This window comes from Chiloscyllium plagiosum, unplaced genomic scaffold (genome assembly GCF_037043375.1).
Source record: "Chiloscyllium plagiosum isolate Xiang-an unplaced genomic scaffold, Cpla_swu_hap1 HiC_scaffold_36, whole genome shotgun sequence".
NCBI classification, from domain to species: Eukaryota; Metazoa; Chordata; class Chondrichthyes; order Orectolobiformes; family Hemiscylliidae; genus Chiloscyllium; species Chiloscyllium plagiosum.
In genome coordinates, this window is record NW_028270174.1 from 16,007,104 (window position 1) to 16,034,188 (window position 27,085).

Below are 27,085 nucleotides of genomic sequence, written 5' to 3' on the forward strand. Positions count from 1 at the left end.
ATGGTCATTGGTTGGACATATGGATGAAAATGGAATAGTGTAGGTGAGATGGGCTTCGGATTGGTTTCACAGGTCGACGCCCAAAGAGTTTGTACTGTATTGTAATGTTCTACGTTCTAGACGCATCTATGAAGAAAGAAATGTTAAGAAAGACAGTTAATGTTTCGAGTCCAATGTGACATTGTTTCAGAACTGGACGTCTGCCCTGAAGACAAATCATACTGAACTCAACAATGCTCACTCTGTCTCTTTCTCCCTCTCCACAGGTGCTGCGAGACCTGCTGAGTTTCTATCCAACATACTTGATTTGTTTCCTCAGAATAGACTCCTGAAAGTTCCACCCACTTCTAACTTGCCTGACAAACTGTCCTTAACTTTCTCTCTGTTTTCTCCTTTCTCACTGATTTGTAACCTGCTGTGCTATCCTTTCCCCTCACTCCAATCTCTTTAATCTTCTCGAATAATTTTCCACCTGGCACCTTCTCAGTGGCTTTGTTAAAACATCTATAATGCTCTGCACCTCATGGAAATTTAAGAGTTTGAAGTGGTTGTCAAGTTTATTACTGTGTAGCTATAGAAATAATAACGTAGGTTTGTAAGCCTTATTTTTATATTATATTCCAAACACATAATAAAATAAAAGCAATTCTATTGGACTCATTGTAGCTGGTGTATAATTCCACTTAAATGCAACACAGGGGGAAAATAAACAGTCAACCTGCTCAATAAACATCATAAATACACATCCTGAACGGTTCTCTCCAGAGGAAATAACTTCGCCGCAGAATTTGTTCAGTCAAGAAATAATGAGATTCAAGAAAATCTTGACGCCTTCTGTATAATAAATATCTCATTTTTCCCCTCAGTCTTGTTGGTGCAACACGATCACTGGGGCAATATGCTATCCTTCTTCTCTTTGGCAAACTGCAGTTTCAATCAACTTTAATGGCCCCGAATGTCAACAAGGAAAGCAAGTCCTACCCTGGGACTAGGTGGTAAAACTTTTAACAGCAGATGCCAACACAACAATCTGGAGTTTTACTCAATCCGGTCATGAAATCAATCATATGTGCACAACCTTGAAGCAAATAAATTGCCACTGAAGTAGCTCTGCATATCTGTTTGGCTTCATTGCCACACCATCTCCCTGCAGGGAGCTCCACACCAAAGAAAAATGACAGCAATTGCCCTATGGCCATTAGAGAAAAATAAATGTGTCTGCTTGCTTACAAAATCTTTTTGATGTTGCAAGTCACGGTCAGCTAATGTACTGCATCATTCAACAACTGGTTGCCAGAGGGAAATATTGGTAAGGACTGTTGGTAGATGCAATATACACACGTTCCACAATAAAGCACTGGCAAAGCCACAATACTGCCAGGTCACAGTCTGGTTGCACCTACCGGGTCTCAAGTGTGATGGAAGTGGGGAGCAGTCAAAAGATACAAAGTGTAGAATTGCCCTTCCCTCCTCCTGTTGCAAAAGCAGCCTTATTGACATGCGGTTCATACCACACATGACTGAAATGTCACCTGTGGTACCTTTTTAAAGGGGAGTATAGGAAAAGTGAGGACTCGTGTATTATTTATATATACAGGTAGCAAGACACCTCATTAAGGCTGTTAAAGAATTCTATGCAATTCTTAGCTTTGTCAAGGCGTGGAGTAGAAATGCAAGGACTTGAAGGTAAACCTTTGTAAATTTGTTCGGACTCCACTGGAATATAATGCCCACTTCTGTACTGTACTTTAACAAGGATACCAAGGTGTTGGTGCAGAGGTTTACTCAGATAATAACATGGATTTTGGATGATACTTATGTGGAGAGACAAGAGAACCTGAGATTGTTACACCAAAGGATGCAAAGGGTTAGGGGAGGCTAAAATTATCATGTATTTTGATAAAGTTAAAAATCACACAACACCAGGTTATAGTCCAACAGGTTTCCTTGGAAGCATTAGCTTTCAAAGTGCTGCTCCTTCATTAGGTGGTTGTGCCTGATGAAGGAGCGTCGCTCCGAAAGTTAGTGCTTCCAAATAAACCTGTTGGACTATAACCTGGTGTTGTGTGATTTTTAACTTTGTCCACCCCAGTCCAACACCGGCATCTCCAAATCATGTATTTGATAGTGTAGGTCGCAGGAAAGTGTACTGCGACTGGTGGGAAGATTGGTTATCAGAGGACACAGAGTTATGAACTAGAGGGAAGAGATGGAGTTTTTATTTTTGAAAACCAGTTATGATGATCAGGAGTACACTGCCTGAAAGGGGATAGAAACAGATTCTAAAAGGAGTATTAGATCATTGAAGAGGAAACATTCCATGGTGAATAAAGATAGGGGGAATGGAATTAACAAGGCATCTGTTCCACTGAGATGTCTCTGGCTTGACGGGCCAAATGGCCTCGTTCTGTTGTGTAGAGTTCCATGAAGTGTTCAGTGTCCATCTCCTGGTTTCCCATGTAAACATGGTGTTCAGATATCAAACAATTTCTCCTTCCATGTCCTAAAGGGTTGCTAAAACAACAGGCATTGTGGGGAAGGTGAAGAAGAGGAGGGGGTAGGAGATTCAAGGAGGAGAAGGGAGAGGGTCCCACAGTGTATATGTGAGGGGCCCCTCACCATTAGAATTACTTGCCACACTTGTATAACAGTGCAAATGCACAGACAATAAAAAACAGAGATAGAAAATGAATCAACCATGATACTTAAGTGAGACATGACAGATGAAATTTAATATGGGCAATGTTAAGGCACGGAAAAGGGAAAGCAGATGTGAAAAGCACATTTAGCATCAATGTTGCTGAAATCGCCAAGTTACGAGAGTGTTCTTCAGGGTAATGATAGCAGATACTCAGCAATGACACTCTGCAGCAATAAAGAGATTCAAACAGCAAACAGGTCAGCCCCAACAACATGCTTCAAGTTGGGAGCGAGAGGCAACCGGATCAAGTGCTTCAAAGGAAAGGGACACTTGATGAGCAATGTTTGCTCAGCCACTCAGAGGGTGTACACAAGCCATTCTGGAGCATTGACCACTGCTTCTCGAGTTCACAGCTAGACCTCAAAGGCAGGTTAAACTCCAAGGAATGTAGTTGATGGGATCACTGCAAAGGTGTGGGGCAGCCAATTTTCTATGGGTTCAGGAAGGGTTTTTGGGAATTATTCCTGGTCATGATCTCAATCCCAGCCTTCTTCTGGAAGGTCAGAACAAACATGGAATGGATACTTGCAAACAAGAGTCCAGGCGGCTTATTCACTCAATGAAGAGGCCTGTGTCCAGGCCACTGATGAGAGACTGACTGGAATTTTGCAGTTAGTCTGTGGGCTATCCCAGGGTGAATGGGAGCACAGACAATGATTGGAGATGGACTGACAGCAGTACGCTACAGGGTGAAGGGGACCTGACTCGGTATTCCAGGATCACTTTAAACCCCATGGCACTCCTCATCCTGCCAGATGCAGCTACCATTCCTACCATGCCATAGCTGCAGTCGCCAACCCCATGTTGGATGTTTAATTGACTGCCAAGTGCACCAAGCCCCTGAGTGGAACATTCTGTCCATTACTTCTTCTGGGGTGAATGAGTTCAGTAAAGAGCATAACAAATAGAAACAGGATTTTCCTTTCTCATTGTTTGACATGGGCATCGCTGGCTGAGCCAGCAATCATTGCCCATCCCTAGTTGCCCTTGAGAAGTTGGTGGTGAACCATCTTCTTGAACCACTGCAGTCCATGAGCTGTAGGAAGACCCACAATACTGTTAGGGAGGGAATTCCAGGATTTTGACCCTGTGACTGTCCAGGAAATGGCGATACAATTCCAAGTCAGGATGGTGAGTGGCTTCGAGGGGAACTTGCAAGTGGTGGGGTTCCCATGTATCTGCTGCCCTTGTCTTTCAAGACGGAAGTGTCATCGATTTGGAAGGTGCTGTTTGAGGATCTTTAGCGATTTCTGCATGAAATCATGAAGCATTTTTACCACAAAAGGTGGTATAATCGGCCACAGTCCCCCCAGCAAGGCTGCAGATTCGAGGACCACTGGAGATTTCAAAGTAAGATCAGTGAATACTTTAATAGATAAATAATAGCCAGGCATATGGAGATAAAGTGGGTAAATGCTGAGTTACAAACCTGCCAGGTGGTGATGGTAGTAATAATGGAAATGTCACTGGGCAAGCAAAGCACAGGTTCACTTTGGACACAGGTTCAAACATCGCCTTGGAATTTAAATTCAATTAATAATAGAATTGAAAACTAGTCCCAATAATGGTGAGGGTGAGTCATCGACTGTGGTCAAAGCTTACTTGGCATCATGAATGATGAGGGAAATCTGCCATCCTCCCCCTCAATCCTGCCGTCTGGACAACATGTGACTCCAGATCCACAGCAATGCCTAGGAAATGACCTAGTCTGTTCAAGGGCAGTTTGGAACAGGCAATAAACGTTAACTTTACCAGTGATGCTTACAACCCGTAGGTAAATGGGGAGGGGGAGGAATGAAAATGAATAGCAGACTTAAGAGGTAGCACGGACTACGTCTGTTCCTACGTTCCTCAACAATAGAATAGGATGGCATGCAACTGTGGAAAACTCACTGAATTACATCGCTTCTCAGTGGGCTGTTCTGGCTTTGCTCTACACCTCTACTGAAAGGTGAAACTAGGCACGGGTGCCAACAATCACAGTGCGTACCTGCCCAGCAATCTGCTGCACAGCCTGTCATGCCAGCAAACTGTGCCACACCACTACGACTGACTAATACCATATACATTTTCAATCAATTCCTCTACAAATCTGATTAGCAAAATGAAGCTGGCTTCCATGCCAGAGACAGCCGCAATAGTTAAATTCACACCCGCGACATTCTCTGGTTCTACAATGCAAACTATTTATGCTGTGTTCAGACATTAAATGGGCTTAAAAAGGATTCCAAACACCAACACTAAACTGATTTCAGTGCCACCACTGAATAACAGAATTAAGTGGATTGTACAGTTATGTATCTGCAACTGGACTTTAGCCTTCCTGATGAAGGGCTTTTGCCCGAAACGTCGATTTTGCCTGTCCTCGGATGCTGCCTGAATTGCTGTGCTCTTCCAGCACCACTAATCCAGAATCTGGTTTCCAGCATCTGCAGTCATTGTTTTTACCTCTTTAGCCTTTAATAGTTTGTCATCATTATTTACACACCAATAGAAGTGAAAAGCAATTTATTTGGTGGCTTGGGCTGATCAATTCTTGCGGTTTTAGCGATTTTGCCGGTGGTCAATACTTTGCTTCAACCTCCAGTCGATCTGTGGGATGCCAGGGGATTGGCAGCACTGTAGATGGCTAGGAGCGGTCTTGCAGCGACATAGTCAGGGGTGGAGACAGTTCACTAGGACCACTGTGAGATTCCCCCATCCTCCCTCCATCCCTGCCACCACCACAGCTACCTGTGTTTAGCTGCAGGTACAAGCTCATCCAAATTCCAGTCAATCTGACGTGTCAATTGTATCGATTGTGGATCTCGTTGTAGCTCAGAGAAAAGTTGGCGCTAACATTTTCTGCAGTCTCTCAGGCTGAAAGAAATCCTCTCGCTAATCCTGGATCTACGCTGAATTGACAATTGGGATCTATTATTGGACTCGACAATCCTGCACTAACAAAGGGGAAGTGGGCGGTGAAGAAAAATCAGTCAGTGTTCTCACTATTCTATTGGAAATGTGAGGTCGATGAAAGGGGAGAGCAAGATCTGGCTCCGTTGTGATGCCCCACCAGGCTGAGTAGCCTATTATCTTGTGCTCTCAACACTGAGCAAAGTACACCCAAAAAAAAACTGAACGGAAGGAATGGGGAGAGATTTCTTTTGAAAGAGAGTATGAAAAGAAGTAGTCCATTCAGCTCTTTGATTCCACAAACATATAGGAGCATCTTACGTATGGATCTCCAGTACAGTTTTCAGAATTTTGTTGCTTGGGCTTGAGAAAGTGACTTGACACATGGAAAAGAATAACCGATTACATTATTTTGTTATAAAACAATTGATTTCACACAGTCTGCTCCACATCTTATTTTCTCGAATGATTATTTTCCTTAACTCCTTCTAAAAAATGCTTTCTCCTCATTATCAAAAGGCCTAACTCCTCCCAGGATAGATTTTCTGAAAATACCTCACATAGGCTATGAAGGTTCATGTGACTTGCCCCTTAGATCGCTCAGTTCTTCAATGTGACTAGGTTGAGGACACTGGGATTATTTTCTTTGAGTTTTTCAGAGTGAGAGGTTGAAATAACTCCACAGAGATCGGTGTCCTATCACCAAGTAGTCTTTTATTTACATGTGCATTGCCCTTGACACTGCTCCAGCCCCCTCAGAGCCAGCTCTCAGAGTGAACAGAACCTCTGACACTCCTGTTTCTGTGTGTCAGCCAGGGCTCTCTGATTAGACCAGGTTAACAGCCCAAATAAGCGAACACATATTCTATAAAGGTCCACCTGGCTGATCTCGTTATAATCACTACATCCTTCCCACCCTACGTCCAGTTCCTCTGACTCAGCCTCGGATATGGGTGGGTGTACAAGACTGCAGCCCGCCTCTTAAATCCAGAGTGTCTTGGAAGAAATCCATCCTCTTTGTCAGGGGGGGTAAAGGCATTGAGGCTATGACATCTGCTGTGTCCATCTCAGTCTCAGAGGTTTCTTTGATGCTCGATGGACAGAGAGAATGCAAGGGTTCCAACAGCCTTTCTGTCTGTTCCAGGGACCAGCTATGTTCTGCTCCTGCCCCATTTGCGAGGTCGCAGCTTTCATGTGGTCCACGTGCTTGTTCAGGACTGTCTCCCCTACCCGAACTTTGTACGTCCCAGGTTCTGACCTCACACTAACCATATGCCTCTTGTCCATGCAGGACTGTTCCCGTGGTTTCGGCACTAAACTTCATTCCCTGAAGTAAACTGCCTCTCTCGCTTAGAAGAATCTTGGATTGGGCATTAGCGTTCCTGAGGCCATTTCAGGCTCCCCCCTCCAGGTCCGGGAAGATCATATTTAACCTGGTGCAGAGTCTTCTCCCCATTAGTAACTCTGCTGGAGCTTGTGGGGAGTATTGTAGCAAGAGGGGTGGTCCAATAATCAAATAGGAACCAGGGCAGTTTGGTATCTAGTGAACCTGTAGGATGTTTCTTTCAGTTCGACCATTCGACGATGGATTATATGGAGCTGTCCTTATATGCCTAATGCCATTTGACTTCAGGAAATACTCAAATTTCCTGCTGGTAAACAACGGCCCGTTATCTGTGACCAACACTTCCAGGAGCCTGTGTATTGCAAAAGGTGCTCACAACTTTTCTATCTTTGTCCCTGATTTTGATGAATGAACTCTATGCCCGTCCAACCACTTTGAGTGGGCACCCACAATGACTAAGAACATTGAGCATTGACTAAGAAAGGGCCTGCATAGTCGATGTATAACCAATCCAGGATTTATCCGGCCATTCCTACTAATCAGGGGGGAGTTGCTGGCAGTACATTTTGGCCTTGTTGGCACCATCAACACAGCTATGTCGGCATCAACCCTGGCCACCAGACATACCTCTCGCTAACATCTTCATTTTGGATAGCCCTGGATGACCCTGGGAGAGTTCAGCCAGTATCTGGCAGTGACCTTTGCTTGGGAGAATCAGTCTTGCTTCCCCATAATCACAGGCCGTGCTGTACGGTGATCTGGTCTCGCCAGGTCCAAAACGGTTTCCCTTTTGTTGCCCCCATTACTACTAGCTGGTTTAGTTTTGCCAGGACTAGATTTTCTTGTGTTCACAGCCTGATACTGTCAGTGGTGACTGGAAGCGTGCCTAGAAAGTTTCAAATCAGAATGGACTCTTCAGTGGTGTTACCACTGGTGGTGTATCCATCAGTGGGAGGTGGCTAAAGCATCGCATTTGCTACTTGACCTCCCGGACGGTGTTCCAACTTGTAATTGTACACACTTAGAATGACAGCCACCGCTGAATTTGACCTGAAGCTGTGGGCGGCACAGCCATGTCCTCTTTGAGTAGTCCTAGCAGGGGTTTGTGGTCTGCTCTTATTACAAACTTATGTCCATAAAAATGTTAATGGAACTTTCTCACATCAAAGATGACCGTTGAACCTTCCTTCTTTATCTCTCCATCAGCCACAGTCCAGGAAGCATATGCTATTGGGTGTTCCTCTCCATTGGGCCACCTGAGAGCCAATACTCCCCCAATACCGTGCAGGGAGGCATCACAAGTTAGCACCGGATCTTCCTTGGGACCGCAGCGGGCCAATGCCTTAGATAACGACAGCCGCTTCTTCACTATGAGACCATTTCCAAGGCTGACCCCTTTTTCAGTAGCGGATGTAAGGATTCCAGGGTGGTGGCCAGGTTACATATGAACATTCCATAATAATTCACCAGGCCAAAGAAAAGACTCAAGCACCAGTACAGATGTGGGAGCAGGGCCACCTTTGATCACCCTCACTTCATCATCCAATGGGTGTAACCATTGTTGTCTTGTTGACCCGTTAGCCCAAGTAGCTCACTTGGTGTGCTTTGAACTCAAATATTTCCCTTCTAAGGCATTCACACGCCTAGAAGAAACATTTAAGGACTATGTTCAATTTCTCTAAGTCCTCTTTATTGGTCTTCCCTGTTATTAGCATGTCATTCAGAAGAATGGCATCCCTGGGATGGACCTCGTAAAATGTTCTCCATCATCAGCTGAAAAACTGCACGAGGTGATGATACCCAAATGGCAGTTTCATTTACTGTTACAAACCTTCATGGGTATTAATTGTAGTATACTTCCTTATCTCACCATAATTGCAGTACCCATGGCTCGTACCCAGCCTTGTGAAGCCCCTGCCAGCTTTGCATATAAGTCCTCCATGCTAGGGATTGGATAGTTATTCAACAGTGAGAAGCAGTTTACCCTTTATTTAAAAGCCCCACAAAGGCAAACCAACCAATTAGGCTTCATAATCAGAATGGTGCTGGCCATTCTGCCAACTGGACTGGTTTGATGATTCCGCTCTCCATTCTTCTGGTTTCTGCCTCCATTTTGCCAGTAAGGCAAATGGCACTAGGAGGACTTTGCAGGATCGTGGAATTGCTTCCTGATCAACTTGCAAGGTGGCAAAGGGTTCTTTGGAAATCCTTAAACCTTCCTGAAAAACCTCCAAGAGTTCAATTTGGACTTCACACAGGCAGCCATTTTCTAATTGAAATATTTTGAGCCAATCAAGGTAAATCCCACTCTTGTCACACTTAAGTAACTACATGAAGGCCATTTCCTGTCACCTATTATTTATTCGAACATAGTAATTGACACTGGTTTGGCTTCCTCAGAGCCAGCTCTCAGGGGAATAGAACCTTTGACTCTCTAGTTTAGGACTGTCAGCCAGGGGTCCCCGATTGGACCAGGTTAACAGCCCCAATTGGGGAACTCTATGACACCCACCTGGCTGACCTCCTTCATATGGAGGTGATCTTATTAAAACATGCAAAATTCATACAGGGCTTGACAGGGGAGATGCAGGAAGGACGTTTCCCCTGACTGGGTGTTGTGGAAGCAGGGGACACGGTCTCAGAATCGGGGATCAGCCATTTAGGATTATGAAGATTGAATTTCGTCACTCAGGGACTGGTGAATCTAAGGAATTTTCTACCCAGAAGATTTTGGAGTCATGGTTATTGAGTATCTTCCAAGACAAATTTCGATAGGATTTCCAGATATTAAAGATAGCAAACCACTATTAAAGATAGTGTGAGGAAATGTTATTGAGAAGGAAAATCAGCCATGACCAGGTTAAATGGTAGCACAAGCTTTAGGACTGAGTGGTCTACGATTGCTCCAATTTCCTTTGTCCAAAGAGCGAGTGCCTCAGGATCTAACCTCAGCCCCAAGGTTATAATTTACACTCTGCAAAGTATTGTTGGACTAAAGGTAAACAGAAGGTCAGCCATTCATGATAACATCAGCCAGTACTGGAATTGGTGTGGCACCACATCACCAACCAGCCAACCAACCGACTGAGCTAACTGGCCCCCAATTTATTGTTCGATCAGTAATGTATGGCCAGTAAGTTTGCAGGTGACACCAAAATTGGAGGCATAATGGACTGCGAAGAAGGTTACCTCAGAGTACAACGGGACCTTATCAGATGGGCCAATGGGCCAAGGACTGACAGATGGAGTTGAATTTAGATAAATGCGAGGTGCTGGATTTTGAAAAGGCAAATCAGGGCAGGACTTATACACTTAATGGTAAGGTCTTGGGGAGTGTTGCTGAACAAAAGTCCCTTGGAGTACAGGCTCATAACTCCTTGAAAGTGGAGTCGCAGATAGACAGGATAGTGAAGGTGGTGTTTGGTACATTGGTCTTTATTGGTCAATACATTGAGTATAGGCGTTGGGAGATCATATTGCAGCTCTACAGGACATTGGTTAGGCCACGTTTGGAATATTGTGTGCAACTCTGGTCTCTCTGCTATAGGAAAGATGTTGTGAAACTTGAAAGAGTTCAGAAAAGATTTACAAGGATGTTGCCAGGTTGGAGGGTTTCAGCGAAAAGGAGAGGGTGACTATTTTGGGGCTATTTTCCCTGGAGTATCAGAGGCTGAGGGGTGACCTTATATAGGTTTATAAAATCATGAGGGGCTTGGAAAGAGTAAATAAACAAGTTCTTTTCTTTGGGCTGGGGGAACCCAAAATTAGAGGGCATAGATTTAAGGTGAGAGGGGAAAGATTTAAAAGGAACCTAAGGGGCAACGTCTCTACACAGAGGGTGTTGCATGCAGGAAGTGTTGGAGGCTGGTACAATTCTAACATTTAAAAGGCATCAGGATGGGTTCATGAGTAGGAAGGGTTTAGAGGAATGTGCGCCAAATGCTGTCAAATGGGACGAGATATCTGGTCAGCTTGGCCAAGTGGATCAAAGGGTCTGTTTCTGTGCTACATGACTCTATAACTGTAATGCTTTTACTACCACTGGAAATCTGCAGGTCGTTGTTTAAGAAATATAAGGGATTCAGTGATCGCTGCAGTGAGGGAGCATTTATGTACTGGGTGAAGGGTCAGGACGTAAATCAAGAAAGGATGGGGGAGGGGAAAGAAAATGGAAAAATGCATTCTCAATTATCAAAACCAAGGTTGACAAAACTTCCTCAACAGAAATCATTCTGAAACTGTCATCATAATCCTGGCTTGAAGCTCAAGCTAACATGAATTAGCCTTGTGGAGAATAGGTGCAGTCCCACAAATTTGCTAAATTTAAAACCAAGATTTAAATTGAGAACAGTTCCCAGACAGAGGATATAATGTCAATGCATCAGATTCATACTCCCCTCTCAGTTAATCCCATTTAAATTGGCTGGCTCCTCAAAATAATCAGCCTGCAGCAATGATTATTCATTGTCAATGGACCATTGCTTTCCTGTTGAGAAGTGCCATTGTCAAGTGCTTCTCCAGAAAGATTTCTTCAGTCAATCATTGATTGATGATGACATTAACCTCTTTGCAAAATTAGTGCGAGGCATACGTTGAACACTGTGCAAATGATCAGAGATAAAAAAGTGCCTGCTTTCTGTTCTTTCATTTAAAAGGCAAAAGTTAAGCACTTCCCAGAGATAAAATCCCAAGTAAGCCAACAGTATGAAGTAATGGAAGTAATCCTTTTCTCTCTGTAACCATTAGATGTATAATATTATAGATTACTGAGTTGGCTCTGCATTCATCCCAAGGTGGCTAATTGCACAAGGAAAGGGAATCAGATACTAGAATGGTCACAATACAGCCATTTGAACTCACAGATCAGATAGAATTGACTCTGTTAGCCTATTATTCTAGCACACCATAAATTAGAATGGAGGAGCTTTATTTGCCTACTGTGGCTTTGGTGTTTTGCCACCAGCAGATGTCAAGACAGACACCATGAACGTGACAGCCCTTACATTGCTACATTTATTGACTCCTTAATCAAAGTGATAAAGTCACTTCACATTTACAGGGTAATGTTCTGCAATTGAATGTCAGGGATGAATGTCGCTATCAGATTTAAAGGTGGCCATGTTTTGAATTACCTTTTGCAAGTAAAGGATCATGCCTTTCAGCACAGCATAAAATGTCTTCCAACCTCTTTTGCCCCTGGGAGCTGCAATGAGAGAAATCAAACATGAGTAAGAATCAGATAGAGGTGGGTGGCTCGACAATCAGTACAGATGACATTGCTCTGGCTTTGCCAGCAGTAAACAGGATGTGCTCAAGGAGGTAACAGTCCTTTTTGGAAGCAGTCTCAAAACCACCGCAGAGAAAACAGAGTGCAGAAAATGGATGATTTGAGAATGACTTAAAGAAGTATATTGGGAAGAGACACCCACATTGTGCAAGTGCGCATTTCTGACTGGAATGCTGACAACTAAATTATAGAGTATGCAACTACAAAAGCAATTCATCATCAGAGGTGAATGCTAGAAATGAGTGGTCAGTATTTGGCTCCAAGTATTGAGTTGATTTGCAAGTGTCCTGCATACTTGCACAGTTGGACATTCTCAAAATCCTGAACCAGGAGATTAAACGTAATCCTCCAAATTAATTGTATTCATTCATTTTGCAAAGTTGGCCTCTAATTACTTTTGAACTGGGTGTTCTTTTTATATATGGATTGCCAATTCAAAGGAAAGATAGTTGCATAAATTAGAGCAATTCATAAAGATGAACAAGTCTTTAATGCTGTGGTTCTGTTCGCCGAGCTGGAAGTTTTTGTTGCAAACATTTCGTCCCCTGTCTAGGTGACATCCTCAGTGCTTGGGAGCCTCCTGTGAAGCGCTTCTGTGGTGTTTCCTCCGGCATTTATAGTGGCCTGTCCCTGCCGCTTCCGGTTGTCAGTTTCAGCTGTCCGTTGTAGTGGCCGGTATATTGGGTCCAGGTTGATGTGTTTGTTACATAGACCTGGACCCAATATACCGGCCACTACAGCGGACAGCTGAAACTGACAACCGGAAGCGGCAGGGACAGGCCACTATAAATGCCGGAGGCAACACCACAGAAGTGCTTCACAGGAGGCTCCCAAGCACTGAGGATGTCACCTAGACAGGGGACGAAACGTTTGCAACAAAAACTTCCAACTCGGCGAACAGAACCACAGCAACGAGCACCCGAGCTACAAATCTTCTCACAAACTTTAAACAAGTCTTTAATATTCAATACAAACAAAATGACTTGGTAGTAATTTGCACATGCCAAAATGATAGCATCACGCTCGAGGTTATCATTTTAAAGAAATAGAGATCAGTTAACAAGATGAGTGTGACCTCCAAATGTCCTCGGGATGTCTCGATGCACTTCACTATCAACTACAAATTTTGAAGTGGAGTCATTAAATGCACAACATTGTGGGCTTTCCGCAAAAGTGTCTCCAAAACAGCCTATCACCTTGTGCCTTTCTTCAGCTGTGGATTACTATGGCCATGTAATTGTAAAGGTAATCAGAAACAATCCCAGTGTTCTCCGGGCAAGAGGATCTGTCACTGAATTTTAATACAAACTGAGGGTTTGGTTAAGAGAAAGAAGGAAGCATATGTCAGATATAGACAGGAGAGATGAGAGAATCCTTAGAAGAGCATAAAGGCAGTAGGAGTATACTTGAGAGGGAAATCAGGAGGGCAAAAAGGGGACATGAGATAGCTTTGGTAAACAGAGTTAAGGAGAATCCAAAGGGTTTTTATAGATACATTAAGGACAAAAGGGTAACTAGGGAGAGATTAGGGCCCTTCAAAGATCAGCAAGACAGCCTGTGTTTGGAGCCGGAGAGATGGAGGGGATACGAAACATCAGTGCTTCCTGTGGAGAGGGACATGGAAGATATAGAATGTGGGGAAGTAGATGGTGAAATCTTGAAATATATCCATATTACAGAGGTGGCGGTGCTGGATGTCTTGAAATGCATAAAAGTGGATAAATCCTGAGGACCTGATCAGGTGTACACTAAAACGCTGTGCGAAGCTAGGGAAGAGATTGCTGAGCCCCTTGCTGAGATACTTGTATCATTGATAGTCACAGGTGACATGCCGGAAGACTGGAGGTTGGCTGACATGGTACCACTTTTTAAGAAAGGTGGTAAGGAAAAGCCAGGGAACTGTAGACCAGTGAGCCTGATGATGGTGGTGGGCAGGTTGTTGGATGGAATTCTGAAGGACAGGATTTACACATATTTGGAAAGGCAAGGACTGATTAGAGATAGTCAGCAAGGCTTCGTGTGTGGGAAATCATGTCTCATGAACGTGATTGAGTTTTTTGAAGAAGTAACAAAGAGGATTGATGAGGGCAGAGTGGTGGACATACCTATATGGACTTCAGAGAGGCATTCGACAAGGCTCCCCATGGGAGACTGGTGAGCAAGGTTAGATCTCATTGAATACAGGGAGAACTAGCCATTTGGACACAGAACTGGCTCAAAGGTAGAAGGCAGAGGGTGGTGGTGGAGGGTTGCTTTTCAGACTAGAGGTCTGTGACCAGTAGAGTGGCACAATGATGGGTGTTGGATCCACTACTTTATAGAAATTTATACAAATTTGTCATTTATAGAAACGTTTTGGATATGAACATAAGGTGGTATAGTTAGTAAGTTCACACATGACACCAAAGTTGGAGGTGTAGTGGACAGTGAGGGTGGTTGCCTCAGAGTATAACAGGATGTTGACCAGATGGGTCAATGGGCTGAGGAGTGGCATGTGGAAATTAATTTAGATAAATGTGAGGTGCTGCATTTTGGACAAGCAAATCATTGCAGGACTTATACACTTAAATGTACGGTCCTAGGGAGTGTTGCTGAACAAAGAGACCTTGGACCTTCATCGTTCCTTGAAAGTTGAGTCGCAGGTAGGTAGGATAGTGAAGAAGGAATTTGGTATGTTTTCCTTTATTGATTAGAGTATTGAGTATGGGAGCTGGGAGGTCATGTTGCGGCTGTACAGGACATTGGTTAGGCCACTTTTGGAATATTGCGTGCAATTCTGGTCTCTTTTCCTCTCAGAAGGATATTGTGAAACTTGAAAGGGTTCAGAAAAAATTTTCAAGGATGTTGCCAGGGTTGGAGATATGAGCTATAGGGAGAGGTTGAATAGACTGGGGCTGTTTTCCCTGGAGTGTCGGAGGCTAAGGGGTAACCTCATAGAGGTTTATAAAATCATGAGGGGCATGGATAGGATAAATAGATAAAATCTTCTCCCTGGAGTGGGGGAGTCCAGAACGAGAGGGCATAAGTTTAGGTTAGAGTGGAAACATATAAAAGGGACCTAAGGGGCAACTTTTTCACAGAAAGGCTGGTACTTGTATGGAATGAGCTGCCAGAGGAAGTGGTGGAGCTTGGTAGAATTGCAGCATTTAAAAGGCATCTGGATGGGTATATGAATAGGAAGGGTTTAAAGGGATATGGGCTAAGTGCTGGCAAATGGGACTAGATTAGGTTAGGATATCGGGTTAGGCAGCATCCAAGGAGCAGGAGAATCGACGTTTCGGGCATGAGCCCTTCTTCAGGAATGAGGAAAGTGTGCCAAGCAGGCTAAGATAAAAGGTAGGGAGGAGGGACTTGGGGGAGGGGCGTTGGAAATGTGATAGGTGGAAGGAGGTTAAGGTGAGGGTGATAGGCCGGAGTGGGGGTGGGGGCGGAGAGGTTAGGAAGAAGATTGCAGGTTAGAAAGGTGGTGCTGAGTTCGAGGGTTGGGACTGAGACAAGGTGGGGGGGGTAGGGAAATGAGGAAACAGGAGAAATCTGAGTTCATCCCTTGTGGTTGGAGGGTTCCTAGGCGGAAGATGAGGCGCTCTTCCTCCGGCCGTCGTGTCGCTATGGTCTGGCAATGGAGAAGTCCAAGGACCTGCATGTCCTTGGTGGAGTGGGAGGTGGAGTTGAAGTGTTGAGCCATGGGGCGGTTGGGTTGGTTGGTCCGGGTGTCCCAGAAGTGTCCTCTGAAACGTTCTGCAAGTAGGCGGCCTGTCTCCCCAATATAGAGGAGGTCACATCAGATGCAGCGGATGCAGTAAATGATGTGTGTGGAGGTGCAGGAGAATTTGTGGCGGATATGGAAGAATCCCTTGGAATATGGAGGGAAGTAAGTGGGGAGGTGCAAGTTTTGCATGTCTTGCGGTTGCAGGGGAAGGTGCCAGGAGTGGAGGTTGGGTTGGTGGGGGGTGTGGACCTGACGAGGGAGTCATGGAGGGAGTGGTCTTTTCAGAACGCTGTTAGGCGAGGGGAGGGAAATATATCCCTGGTGGTGGGGTCTGTTTGGAGGTGGTGGAAATGGCGACGGATGATACGATGTATATGGAGGTTGGTGGGGTGGTAGGTGAGGACCAATTGGGTTCTGTCCTGGTGGTGATTGGAGGGGCGGGGCTCAAGGGCGGAGGAGCGGGAAGTGGAGGTGATGCGGTGGAGAGCATCATCGATCAAGTCTGTGGGGAAATTGCGGTCTTTGAAGAAGGATCCCTTGGGGCCTTGGAGGGAAGTAAGGGGGAGGTGTGGGCGCAAGTTTTGCATTTCTTGTGGTTGCAGGGGAAGGTGCTTCTTCAAAGACCACAATTTTCCCCCCAGATGAGGTCGACGATGCTCTCCACCGCAGCTCCTCCACTTCCCGCTCCTCCGCACTTGAGCCCCGCCCCTCCAATCGCCACCAGGACAGAACCCCACTGGTCCTCACCTCCCACCCCACCAACCTCCATATACATCGTATCATCCGTCGTCATTTCCGCCACCTCCAAACGGACCTCACCACCAGGGGTATATTTCCCTCCCCTCCCCTATCAGCGTTCTGAAAAGACCACTCCCTCCGTGACTCCCTCGTCAGGTCCACACCCCCCACCAACCCAACCTCCAACTTCTGGCACCTTCCCCTGCAACCGCAAGAAATGCAAAACTTGCGCCCACACCTCCCCCCTTACTTCCCTCCAAGGTCCCCAAGGGATTCTTCCATATCCGCCACAAATTCACCTGCACCTCCACACACATCATTTATTGCATCCGCTGCACCCGATGTGGCCTCCTCTATATTGGAGAGACAGGCCGCCTACTTGCGGAACGTTTCAGAGAACACCTCTGACCAACCAACCCAACCACCCGGTGGCTCAACACTTCAACTCCCCCTCCCACTCCACCAAGGACATGCAGGTCCTTGGATTCCTCCATCGCCAGACCATAGCGACATGACGGCCGGAGGAAGAGCGCCTCATCTTCCACCTAGGAACCCTCCAACCACAAGGGATGAACTCAGATTTCTCCAGTTTCCTCATTTCCCTTCCTCCCCCCACCTTGTCTCAGTCCCAACCCTTGAACTCAGCACCACCTTCCTAACCTGCAATCTTCTTCCTGACCTCTCCGCCTCCACCCCCACTCCGGCCTATTGCCCTCACCTTAACCTCCTTCCACCTATCACATTTCCAACGCCCCTCCCCCAAGTCCCTCCTCCCTACCTTTTATCTTAGCCTGCTTGGCACACTTTCCTCATTCCTGAAGAAGGGCTCATACCCGAAACATCGATTCTCCTGCTCCTTGGATGCTGCCTGACCTGCTGCGCTTTTCCAGCAACACATTTTCAGCTCTCATATCCAGCATCTGCAGTCCTCACTTTCTCCTAGGATATCGGGTTAGCGTGGACAAGTTGGACTAACGGGTTTGTCTCCATGCTGTACATCTCTTTGACTCTGTGACATCCAGAATATCATTGGTTATACACCCAGATGGCCAAAGATGCATTCAATAAAATTACTCCATATCTGTAAGGGTCTGTGCGTAAGTTTTGGGATTTGATCTGATAATGATTATGCAAATCTATTCATTTAACAATTTGTCATTAAAAGGCACAGAATGGATAATAGCCAAATTAGATTATCCGTCATTGTCACCAAGCTCTGTTTCAGGATACTGATTGAGAGGATGACTATCTAATCTCTGAGTCAATGAGGTGCATTGTTCGTGTACCGTGCTCAGAAATGAAGCCAATTCAGAATTTGTGGCAGATGTTTTATATTTTCATTGAACTCATGGAAGATAAAGTAGCAATTTGAAATACAAAACAAAGACAGACTGTTTCAGTTGTTGACCAAAAGCAGAGAGTTTGTGTGGGAACAAGTTTCTTGTGGATGGGAATGTGGGAAGGGTTGGGAATGGGAAAAGGATGGGAATGGGGAAGGGTTGGGAATGTGGACAGGGTCGAGAATGTGGAAAGGATGGGAATGGGGAAAGGATGGGAATGGGGAAAGGATAGGAATGGGGAAAAGTTGGGAATGGAGAAAACATGGGAATAGAAAGGGTTGGGAATGTGGAAAGGCTTGGGAATATGGGAAGGGTTGGGAATGGGGAAGGGTTGGGAATGGGGAAAGGCTTGGGAATGTGGGAAGAGTTTAGAATGGGGCAAGAGTTGGGAATTGGGGAGGAATGGAAATGGGAGGGAGCACTGTTCGGAAAACCATCCTGTTGACTTGCAGGCCAATTGCTTTTCCTGGGTTTCTTTGTTTGTGCTCTCTTTCAAAATTTGGAGAGTACAGCCCGTAAAAAAAAAATAAAACTCGCTTCTCGAGAAAGTGAAATGTGTTTCCAAAAGCACAGGTTATAGTGGTTTTATAGTGTAGAGCTAGTCCTCCCTGATAAATCCACACTAATGTTGCCACAACTCAGTTTTGACATTGTATGGTCAGGAAAACAGCCCACCACCACCTTTTCCAGAACAATTAGTGACGCCAAATAAATGCTGGCCCAGCCAGTGACAACCAAATCCTGTGAATGAATTTTTTAAAAAACTATTATACTCATTTCCAAATTAAGAGGGGCATAAAAATGTGATGGATTCATTTTAGCTGGATGTGATGACATTTCAAGTGGTATCCTTCAATCTTGTATCACAGAATGTCAATTTTACTTCTTGTGGACTTACATTACCACAGGGAAAGGTCCTGAAAAAAAATCATTTTTATGCATTCCACTTCCTCAGTGCTATGGAACATCACAGGGTCAACTTGTGGTTTAAATAAGGAACATTTTCAAATTGTAACCTTTCTGGAAACTGGGGTTTATTCTCATAATAACTTTCCATTTTCATGTTGTATCCCAAAAGGGAACAATGGGCATGGAGAATCTATAAAATTGAAGCCAAGCCACTCAAAGATGGTTTTCTACTTTAATGGACAGTATTAAAGCCATTTAGAAATGACTTAGCTATAGAATATAGTGAATAAAATCACTCATTGATGTAAGTTTGCTCACTGAGCTAGAAGGTTCATTTTCAGATGTTTCGTCACCATACTAGGTAACATCATCAGTGAGCCTCTGGTGAACACTGGTGGTGTGGCCCACTTTTTATTTAGGTGTTAGGTTTCCTTGCGTTGGAGATGTCATTTCCTGTTGTGAAGCCATTTCCTGTTCTTTTTCTCAAAGGGTGGTAAATGGGATCCAAGTCAATGTATTTGTTGATAAGCGTTCCGGTTGGAGTGCCATGCTTCTTGGAATACTCGCATGTGTCTCTGTTTGGCTTGTCCTAGGAAGGATGTGTTGTCCCAGTCGAAGTGGTGTCCTTCCTCATCTGTATGTAAGAATACCAGTGAGAGTGGGTCATGTCTTTTTGTGGCTAGTTGATGTTCATGTACACTCTCACTAATATCCTTACATACAGATGAGGTAGGACACCACTTCGACTGCAACAACACATTCATCTTAAGGCAAGCCAAACAGAGACACGTGCAAGAATTCCTAGAAGCATGGCATTCCAACTGGAACTCTACCAACAAATACATTGACTTGGATCCCATTTACCATCCTCTGAGAAAAAGAACAGGAAATGACTTCACCACAGGAAATGACATCACTAACCCAAGGCAGACTTATTTCAAAAATATTCCAAACCCCTCTATTGTATGGGGAAAGCACTAAACTGTGAATCAATGGCACAGACTCAAAGTCCTAAATCTTATTCAAACTTTTTTTTGACAAGAATGCTAGACTGGACCAGGGCCATCTCTGAGAAGAGCAATAAAGCAAGGATAGGTTGGTGACCAGAGGAAATAAGTTTACCAAAGATTGTCATGTGAAATTGTTTTATGCAGTAAGTATTGATTGTCCTGAATGCACTGCCATAGAAAGCTGGTGAAAGCAGATTCGATAAGGACTTGCAAAAGGAAACTAGGTAAGAATTTGAAGTGGAAAACCTTGAAGGGCTATGCAAATAGAGTAGATGAACTGGGCACAATCGGATAGCTCTCTGCAAAAGATAATGCAGGTGAGGTGGATCAAATGGCCTTTTTCTACGCTGTACAACTCCATGCCTGATGTCACCTTACAGACTTAATCTATTCATGGGACAACCGCAACCATCCCTGAAGGATACTTGAAGTCCATAGGCCGAACAATATTGATCCCTTTCTCCCAAAACCTTCTACCCGGGTAGGGAAACAAATCAACCAGCGACAGGAATGATGATTTAGAGAGAGGGAGAGAAAAAGGAGAGAAAGGAAATAGGGGAAATGATCAATTGGTAAAGACTCACTTTTCTTTCCATCCATGTCTGCATGAATTTTTCGTGACAGGAAGCCGGTTTTGTACGTTTTAGCATTGGGATCCTGCGGAATGTCGAGAAATGGATTCGTACCAGATCCAATACGATTGTTGGACTTGGATCCAGCATTGTCTGTCTTGTCATTAGCAAGTTCGGAGAGTGATTTCCTCAACTCTTCTTCATTTCTGGAAGTAGTAAAAGGGAGGGAGAACGTCACATGGCGAGAATTATAACATTGGTTCTTCAAATGGAACGGAATTCAGACCAACAACTTGCTGACAGGGAATGGGCAGTAGTCAGAGGAGATCCCCCTTGTTTCTGGGGTTACAGAGGACATCTTGCACCCCATTCTTCAGTGAATTAAACAATGTTGCAGTGTGCGCACACTCTGGTCAAACAGGTTATAAAACTTTTCACAGATTTTAAAACTGCTTGTTAGCTCACAGCTAGTTTATCAGCAAGGAACTCTAGATACAGCATATATACAAGTTATTTTCAATAATTGCAAGTGAAGCCAAATTTCTGAAACTTACAATACCCCTACAGGTATCTCGGTGCTGACACTCCAATTAGCTATTTTAAGAGGAGGAGTTAGGCTGTTTATACCATCAATACAAAACAAATACCAGCGTGCATGAGTATAGTTGCTTTGCTGTTGGCTGTCAGCATGTATTTTAAAAACTGCTACATGATATTTCCAAAGTAGTCAAAAGATCGTCACAAACATACAACAGTTTGAATTAGGAGCAGGATTAAGTCCTCTAGCCTGCTCCCCCTCTCCCCCCAGCAGAGCAGAAGTAAGCTATTCAGCCTATTCAGTCTCCTCTATTTATGGCTGATTTGATCACCAATTTCCCTGCCTTTTCCCTATAAAAATCTGTCTATCTCAGCCTTGAATACATTTAATTAACCAGCATCTACAGCTCTCTGTGTAAAAGCATTCCAGAGATTCATTACTCCCTTCACCATCCTCCTCTCTGTAATAATTGGGTGACCCTTTATTCTGAGATTATACCCTCTGGTCCTGGACTGTCCCACAAGGGAAAACTACATCTAATCTGTCAGTGACCCCAACTCAACTCTCTTTCCAACCTGACTACTCTCTGCCTATCTTGCTAATCCCAGTTTTTAAAAGATACAACAGCAGGTTCACATTATTGCACTCACTCTGCTCCTTTGATTCCCATAATAGACTCTTGGGTAGAAGAGGCAGATGGACTTCGAGATTCCATCTCCTACAGCTAGCAAACATGCTCAGCTCTGTGGGAAATAAAAAAACTACTGAGAGCTGTGACTGGTAAGCTATTCATTTTTAGATTAGATTAGATTCCCTACAGTGTGGAAACAGGCTCTTCGGCCCCACAAGTCCACACCAACCCTCCGAAGAGTAACCCACCCAGACCCATTTCCCTCTGACAAATGCACCTAACACTATGGGCAATTTAACATGGCCAATTCACCTGACATGCACATCTTTGGGCTGTGGGAGGAAACCGGAGCACCCAGAAGAAACCCACACAGACTCAGGGAGAATGTGCAAACTCCACACAGACAGTCTGTGTGGTGACTGTCTCCACACAGACAGTCACCCGAGGTTGGAATCGAACCTAGGACCCTGGTGCTGTGAGGCAGCAGTGCTAACCACTGAGCCACCGTGCCACCCCCTCATCAGTGATCTTTCTGCTGGAATAGACTATATTTCCTGGTTTAAAAAAACAAACAGTCTCACTTGGCTAGCATTTAACTTTTATAAATTTCTACACACACTAGCTGATGACCCATGGTACAGTGAGTGAAGACCAGGTGAAGTGGAGAGATTGGATAGGCAGGGAATAGTTTGTCAGAGGCAGAAATGAATTGCCATTTCCAAGTTTTGCATTTGTCCATTTATTTAGATTTCTCAAATGGAGTGCCACGCCTGTATTAATAATGGAAACTTCCTGTGTCAATTTGTCACACTGGACATTCTGAGGCTGTGCAAGACGCCATATAAATGCAAGGCTATCCTTTCTTTTCTTCCCAATTGCCTCCGTTCAGCTGATGGTAGGAGAAGCCTTGATGTGACAGCTTGACTTGCTTAAACTCTACGCATTTCATGAACTTACATGAAAAAAAATCATAAAAGTACAGAAGATACATTTATTCCATTTGACAATGTTTACTGATTAGCACAGCACATTGTGAAACGGTAGATTGAATAATGCTCCAGGGCTAAACAGAACTTGCTGCTGTCTGTACCATATCCCATTCTGCCGGAAGGATTATAAAGCACATCTCAGATAGATCATGAAATCTTATAGACAGTTTCTGAGTTGAAAGAAAAACTTATAAAAACATACAGCTTTTAATGTTCTTTTCCTTGTTTTCATATTAATGAGCTTCTGGGCATTGGGTAAATGGTTTTTCATCTGACTGAAGAATCCAGGAGGGTCAACAAACTTTTAAGCTGAGTAACCATCGAAGCCACTCTCATTATTTTCAATGGCAGATTGCCACAAGATGCATTACATAACACACGCTGGCATCATACCAGGTTCAGGGATTGTATTAGGAAGGAAGGCAAGTGGTGTCTTAAGTTTTAATATTAATTACATTAATTAAGTAGTAAAGTGGATATCAAGGATCGGAAAATTAAGAAACTAGCTTGTGCGTATGGCAAACACAGGCTACAGGAGCAATCCAAAAAGATGGAAGTCCATATCGCAAGTGGTAGCATGAGAGAATGTGAAGGAAACATTTATGGTTCCAGGAACGAGGGACTTTGGATACATTGACAGATATTTGAGGAGCTGTGGCTGCTCTCCTGGCAGAAGACCGAGATGAGATTTGATGAAAGGTGTTCAAAATCATGAGGGATCTAAACAGAGTAGAAAGTGAGAAACTGTTCCCATCAGCAGAAGGGTCAAGAATTAGAGGGAGAGACAATGACCTAGTGGCATTACATGAGACTGTAAATCCAAAGACCCAGGGAATATTCTGGAGAGCTAGGTTCAAATCTCGCCATGGCAAATTTGAATTCAATAAAAATCTAAAATTCGAGTCATATAACTAAACACAATGGAAGCAGATCTTTGGTCCAATTTGTCCATGCCGATCAGATATCCGAAATTAATCTAGACACATTTGGCCCATATCCCTTTAAACCCCTCCTATTCATATACCCATCCTTTTAAATGCTATAATTGTACCAGCCACCACCACTTCCTCTGACAGCTCATTCCATACATGCACTACCCTTTGTCTGAAAATGTTGTCCCTTAGGTCCCTTTTAAATCTTTCCCCTCTCACCTTAAACCTATGCCCTCTAATTTTGACTCCCCTACCCTGGGGAAAAGACCTTGGTAAAATAAGTAAACTTTTAAAAAAAATTAAGGATCTAATGAGGACCATAAAACAATTGTCGGGAAATTCCATCAGGTTCACTAATGTCCCTTTAAGCGAGGGTGCTGCCCTTACCTGGTTGGCCTATATGTGCCTCCAGACCCACAGCAATTGCCTCTGGGCAATTAGGGAGAGATAATAAATGCTGACCCAGCCAGTGATGCCCCCATCCTGAATGAATAAAACACACCTTGGATTTAAGGTGATACTGTATTTTCTTTACTCACCAAAGTGTTAGTATTCTTTGGATGGGAACATGCTCTTGTTGTGTAACTACAAAGGGATATGGTGGGCATACATAACAGCTTATGCCCGAAACGTCAATTCTCCTGCTCCTCGAATGCTGCCCGATCTGCTGTGCTTTTCCAGCACCACACTCTCGACTCTGATCTCCAGCATCTGTAGTCCTCGCTTTCTCCATACAGAAGAGGGGCCAGTATTTACTGCTGGGATATGGCAATACCTGGCAAGGCTAGAATTTATTGTAAATTCCATTTGCTCTGTCTGATAGTGGTTTGCTGATTGACTTTGGAGGCAGGTATGGGATTTGGAGCCACATTTAGGCTGGAGTCAGGAAGGACGGCACATCCATAAACTACAGTGATGAATCAATGGATGACTGACACCCTCACAGTTACTTTTACTGACTTCATTTCCAAATTTCTAAACTAGAAATACTTTCGGATTTGAAGATTATCAAAGTAATTAAAAAATTATTCAATTCTATGTTTCATCAACAAGAGTGCAGAAAAGTCTAAGAGGAGCCTACTCCATTAGAGCTCTATCCAAAGACAGGTCATCATAGAATCCCTACGGTGTGGAAGCAGGCCATTCGGCCCATTGAGTCCACACTGACCCTCCAACCCCGATCCTTAACTGTGCATTACCCATGGTTAACTCACCTAGCCTGCGGCTCCCTGGTCATTATGGGCAATTTAGTATGGCCTATCTAGTGAACCCATCCATCTTTAGACTGTGGGGCATGGCCTATCCACCAACCCGTCCATCTTTAGACTGTGGGAGGAAAGTGGAGCACCCAGAAGAAACCCATACAGACAAAGGAAGAACGAGCAAACTCCACACAGATGGTCAGTGAGGGTAGAATCGAAGCTGGGTCCCCAACACTGTGAGGATGCAGTGCTAACCATTGAGCCACATGCCACCCTAAAGAACCTTGGATCATGGTCAGCTGATGCTTTATCCTGAGCCATTTTACTTGGCAGCTTTTTTTTTGTCATCAACAGTTTGCCCTTGCGTTCCATTCTCAGGGGCAGGGCAAGGAGGCTGGTGCCAAGTCCAACTCAGCTAAAATGGGAATGGAATCCACACTGCAGGCATTATTCTGAACTACATATTAAATGTCTAACCCACTGAGCTGACTGGAAGAACCCTATATAAAACCAATAAGGAGAGCTCAGCATGCACGGATGACTATTGGACCCCACAGTAGTTGAACCTTAAATATGGTTGAACCTTTAAAGAGACCATAGCACAGATTCACTAAGGTGCTGCCTAGCTTAAGGAAATACTAATTAGCTTGTTTGTGATCTCTTAGTTGGGTCAGTGACACCACTCAGCAAAAAGCCACTATAGATTCTGCAGCCGATTTAAAAAGGCACATGCACTTCATGTGAAATTTTCCCAATGTTTTCTGTCAAACCTTATTGAGAAGTGTTTGACAGAGAAATAGCTTGGATGCTTTTTTTTTTCAAATTCATCTGCACACAGCAGCGTGGAATGGAAATTACAATAAATCCGAATTTTGACAGATGCAAACAGATAAATCTGTGGAAAGGCTCCTAAGGGAGTCAGAGGAAGCTGTATTATTGATTCAATCAAATGCAAATTAGAATTATATCAGAAATAAGATTTTGGGATACACTAGGATATATAAACACAGCGTGCCTGGAGAAACAAGTATCTTTTGACAGAATGTTGCATCTGCACTAATGTAATTCTCGCCTCCTACCTGGCTCTGATATAGACAAAGTGATAACAATGAATTGAAATGATTAATCAACGATCCTATTTTCACTGGACAGCACAGTGGTGAGCTAGACAGACTCTGCTTTTTTCTTATCTAGCAATTTCCATGTTCCTAAAACGTGTATAACATCAAATTATAATTTATAACAAATCTCTCAGTAAAACACGAGAATATTGTGTCCATTTCGGGACAACGCAGTTTATGAAGAGTTTTGAGAGATTTGCAAGGTTGATTCCTGGAATGAGGGACTTCAGTTATACTGATCAAAGAAGCCGGAGCTGTAATTCTTTTGAGAAGGGAAGGCTGAGAGGAGGTTTGATCAAAGTGTTCTACATTGAAAGGAGTCTGAACAGATAGAGAGAAATTGTTCCCATCGACACAAGGGTCAGGAACTGGCAGACACTGGTTTAAGATGGATGGCATAAGAATCAAAGACAATGTAACAAGTGGAGAGAAAGCACTGAGGGTAGGGTCAATTGTGCCTTTCATGAAGGAATTGGAGAAATGGTACAATCAGCGTGGCTCTTGCAGAGCCAGCCAGCACAGACTCAACAGGCCGAATGGCCTCCTTCTGTGCTGTATCCATTTTATGGTTCAACAACAAACAGCTCAGAAATGTCAAACCACTGGAAAGATGAACAAGACAGGACCACCGGGATAATGCAAGTCATGGAAAACCAAAGTTGCTTACGCGCTGTATATTTTAACTTAACAATTAACTAAATTCATGGGAAATCAAAATGGAGTACTCGTTTTCATAACCGTCCCATGAATTGTGAACAAGTTCACATTTAATATTGTTGAGAACCCATCTCAAAAAAAGCTGAAGAATAAGTTTGTCAACTGCTCATATATTAAGATTAAATGGACCAGACCTCTTTGGCAAGGAGAGAGACAATTAGTTCATGGACAGGAAGCAGTGAATGGGGATAAGGGGGTCTTTTTCAGGTTGGTGAACTATGACCAGAGGGATTCCACAGAGATCAGTGTTAAGCTCGCAATTGTTTACAATATACATTAATGATTTAGAGGGAGGAAGTGAACGGACTGTAGCCAAATTTGCAGATGACACTAAAAGAGGTGGAAAGGCAGGTTGTGAGAGAAATACAATTTATAACAAGCTATTGAGAGGTCCAGTAAATGGGCAAAAGTTGGCAAATGGATCATAATGTAGGAAAATGAGAAGTTGT

General features: G+C 44.0%; 1 protein-coding gene across 4 annotated transcripts in view; it reads right to left on the reverse strand.

Moving 5' to 3' along the window:
* Positions 1-27,085, reverse strand: part of psd3l (pleckstrin and Sec7 domain containing 3, like) — a 441,070-nt gene that overhangs the window by 32,459 nt on the left and 381,526 nt on the right. For all 4 annotated transcript variants that reach the window (XM_043674302.2, XM_043674303.2, XM_087979987.1 and 1 more), the window contains 2 exons: positions 20,519-20,712; positions 12,074-12,144 (listed from right to left, as the gene is read on the reverse strand). In XM_043674302.2, coding sequence (XP_043530237.1) covers positions 12,074-12,144; positions 20,519-20,712 — 265 coding nt within the window. The remainder of the gene's footprint in view (positions 1-12,073; positions 12,145-20,518; positions 20,713-27,085) is intronic.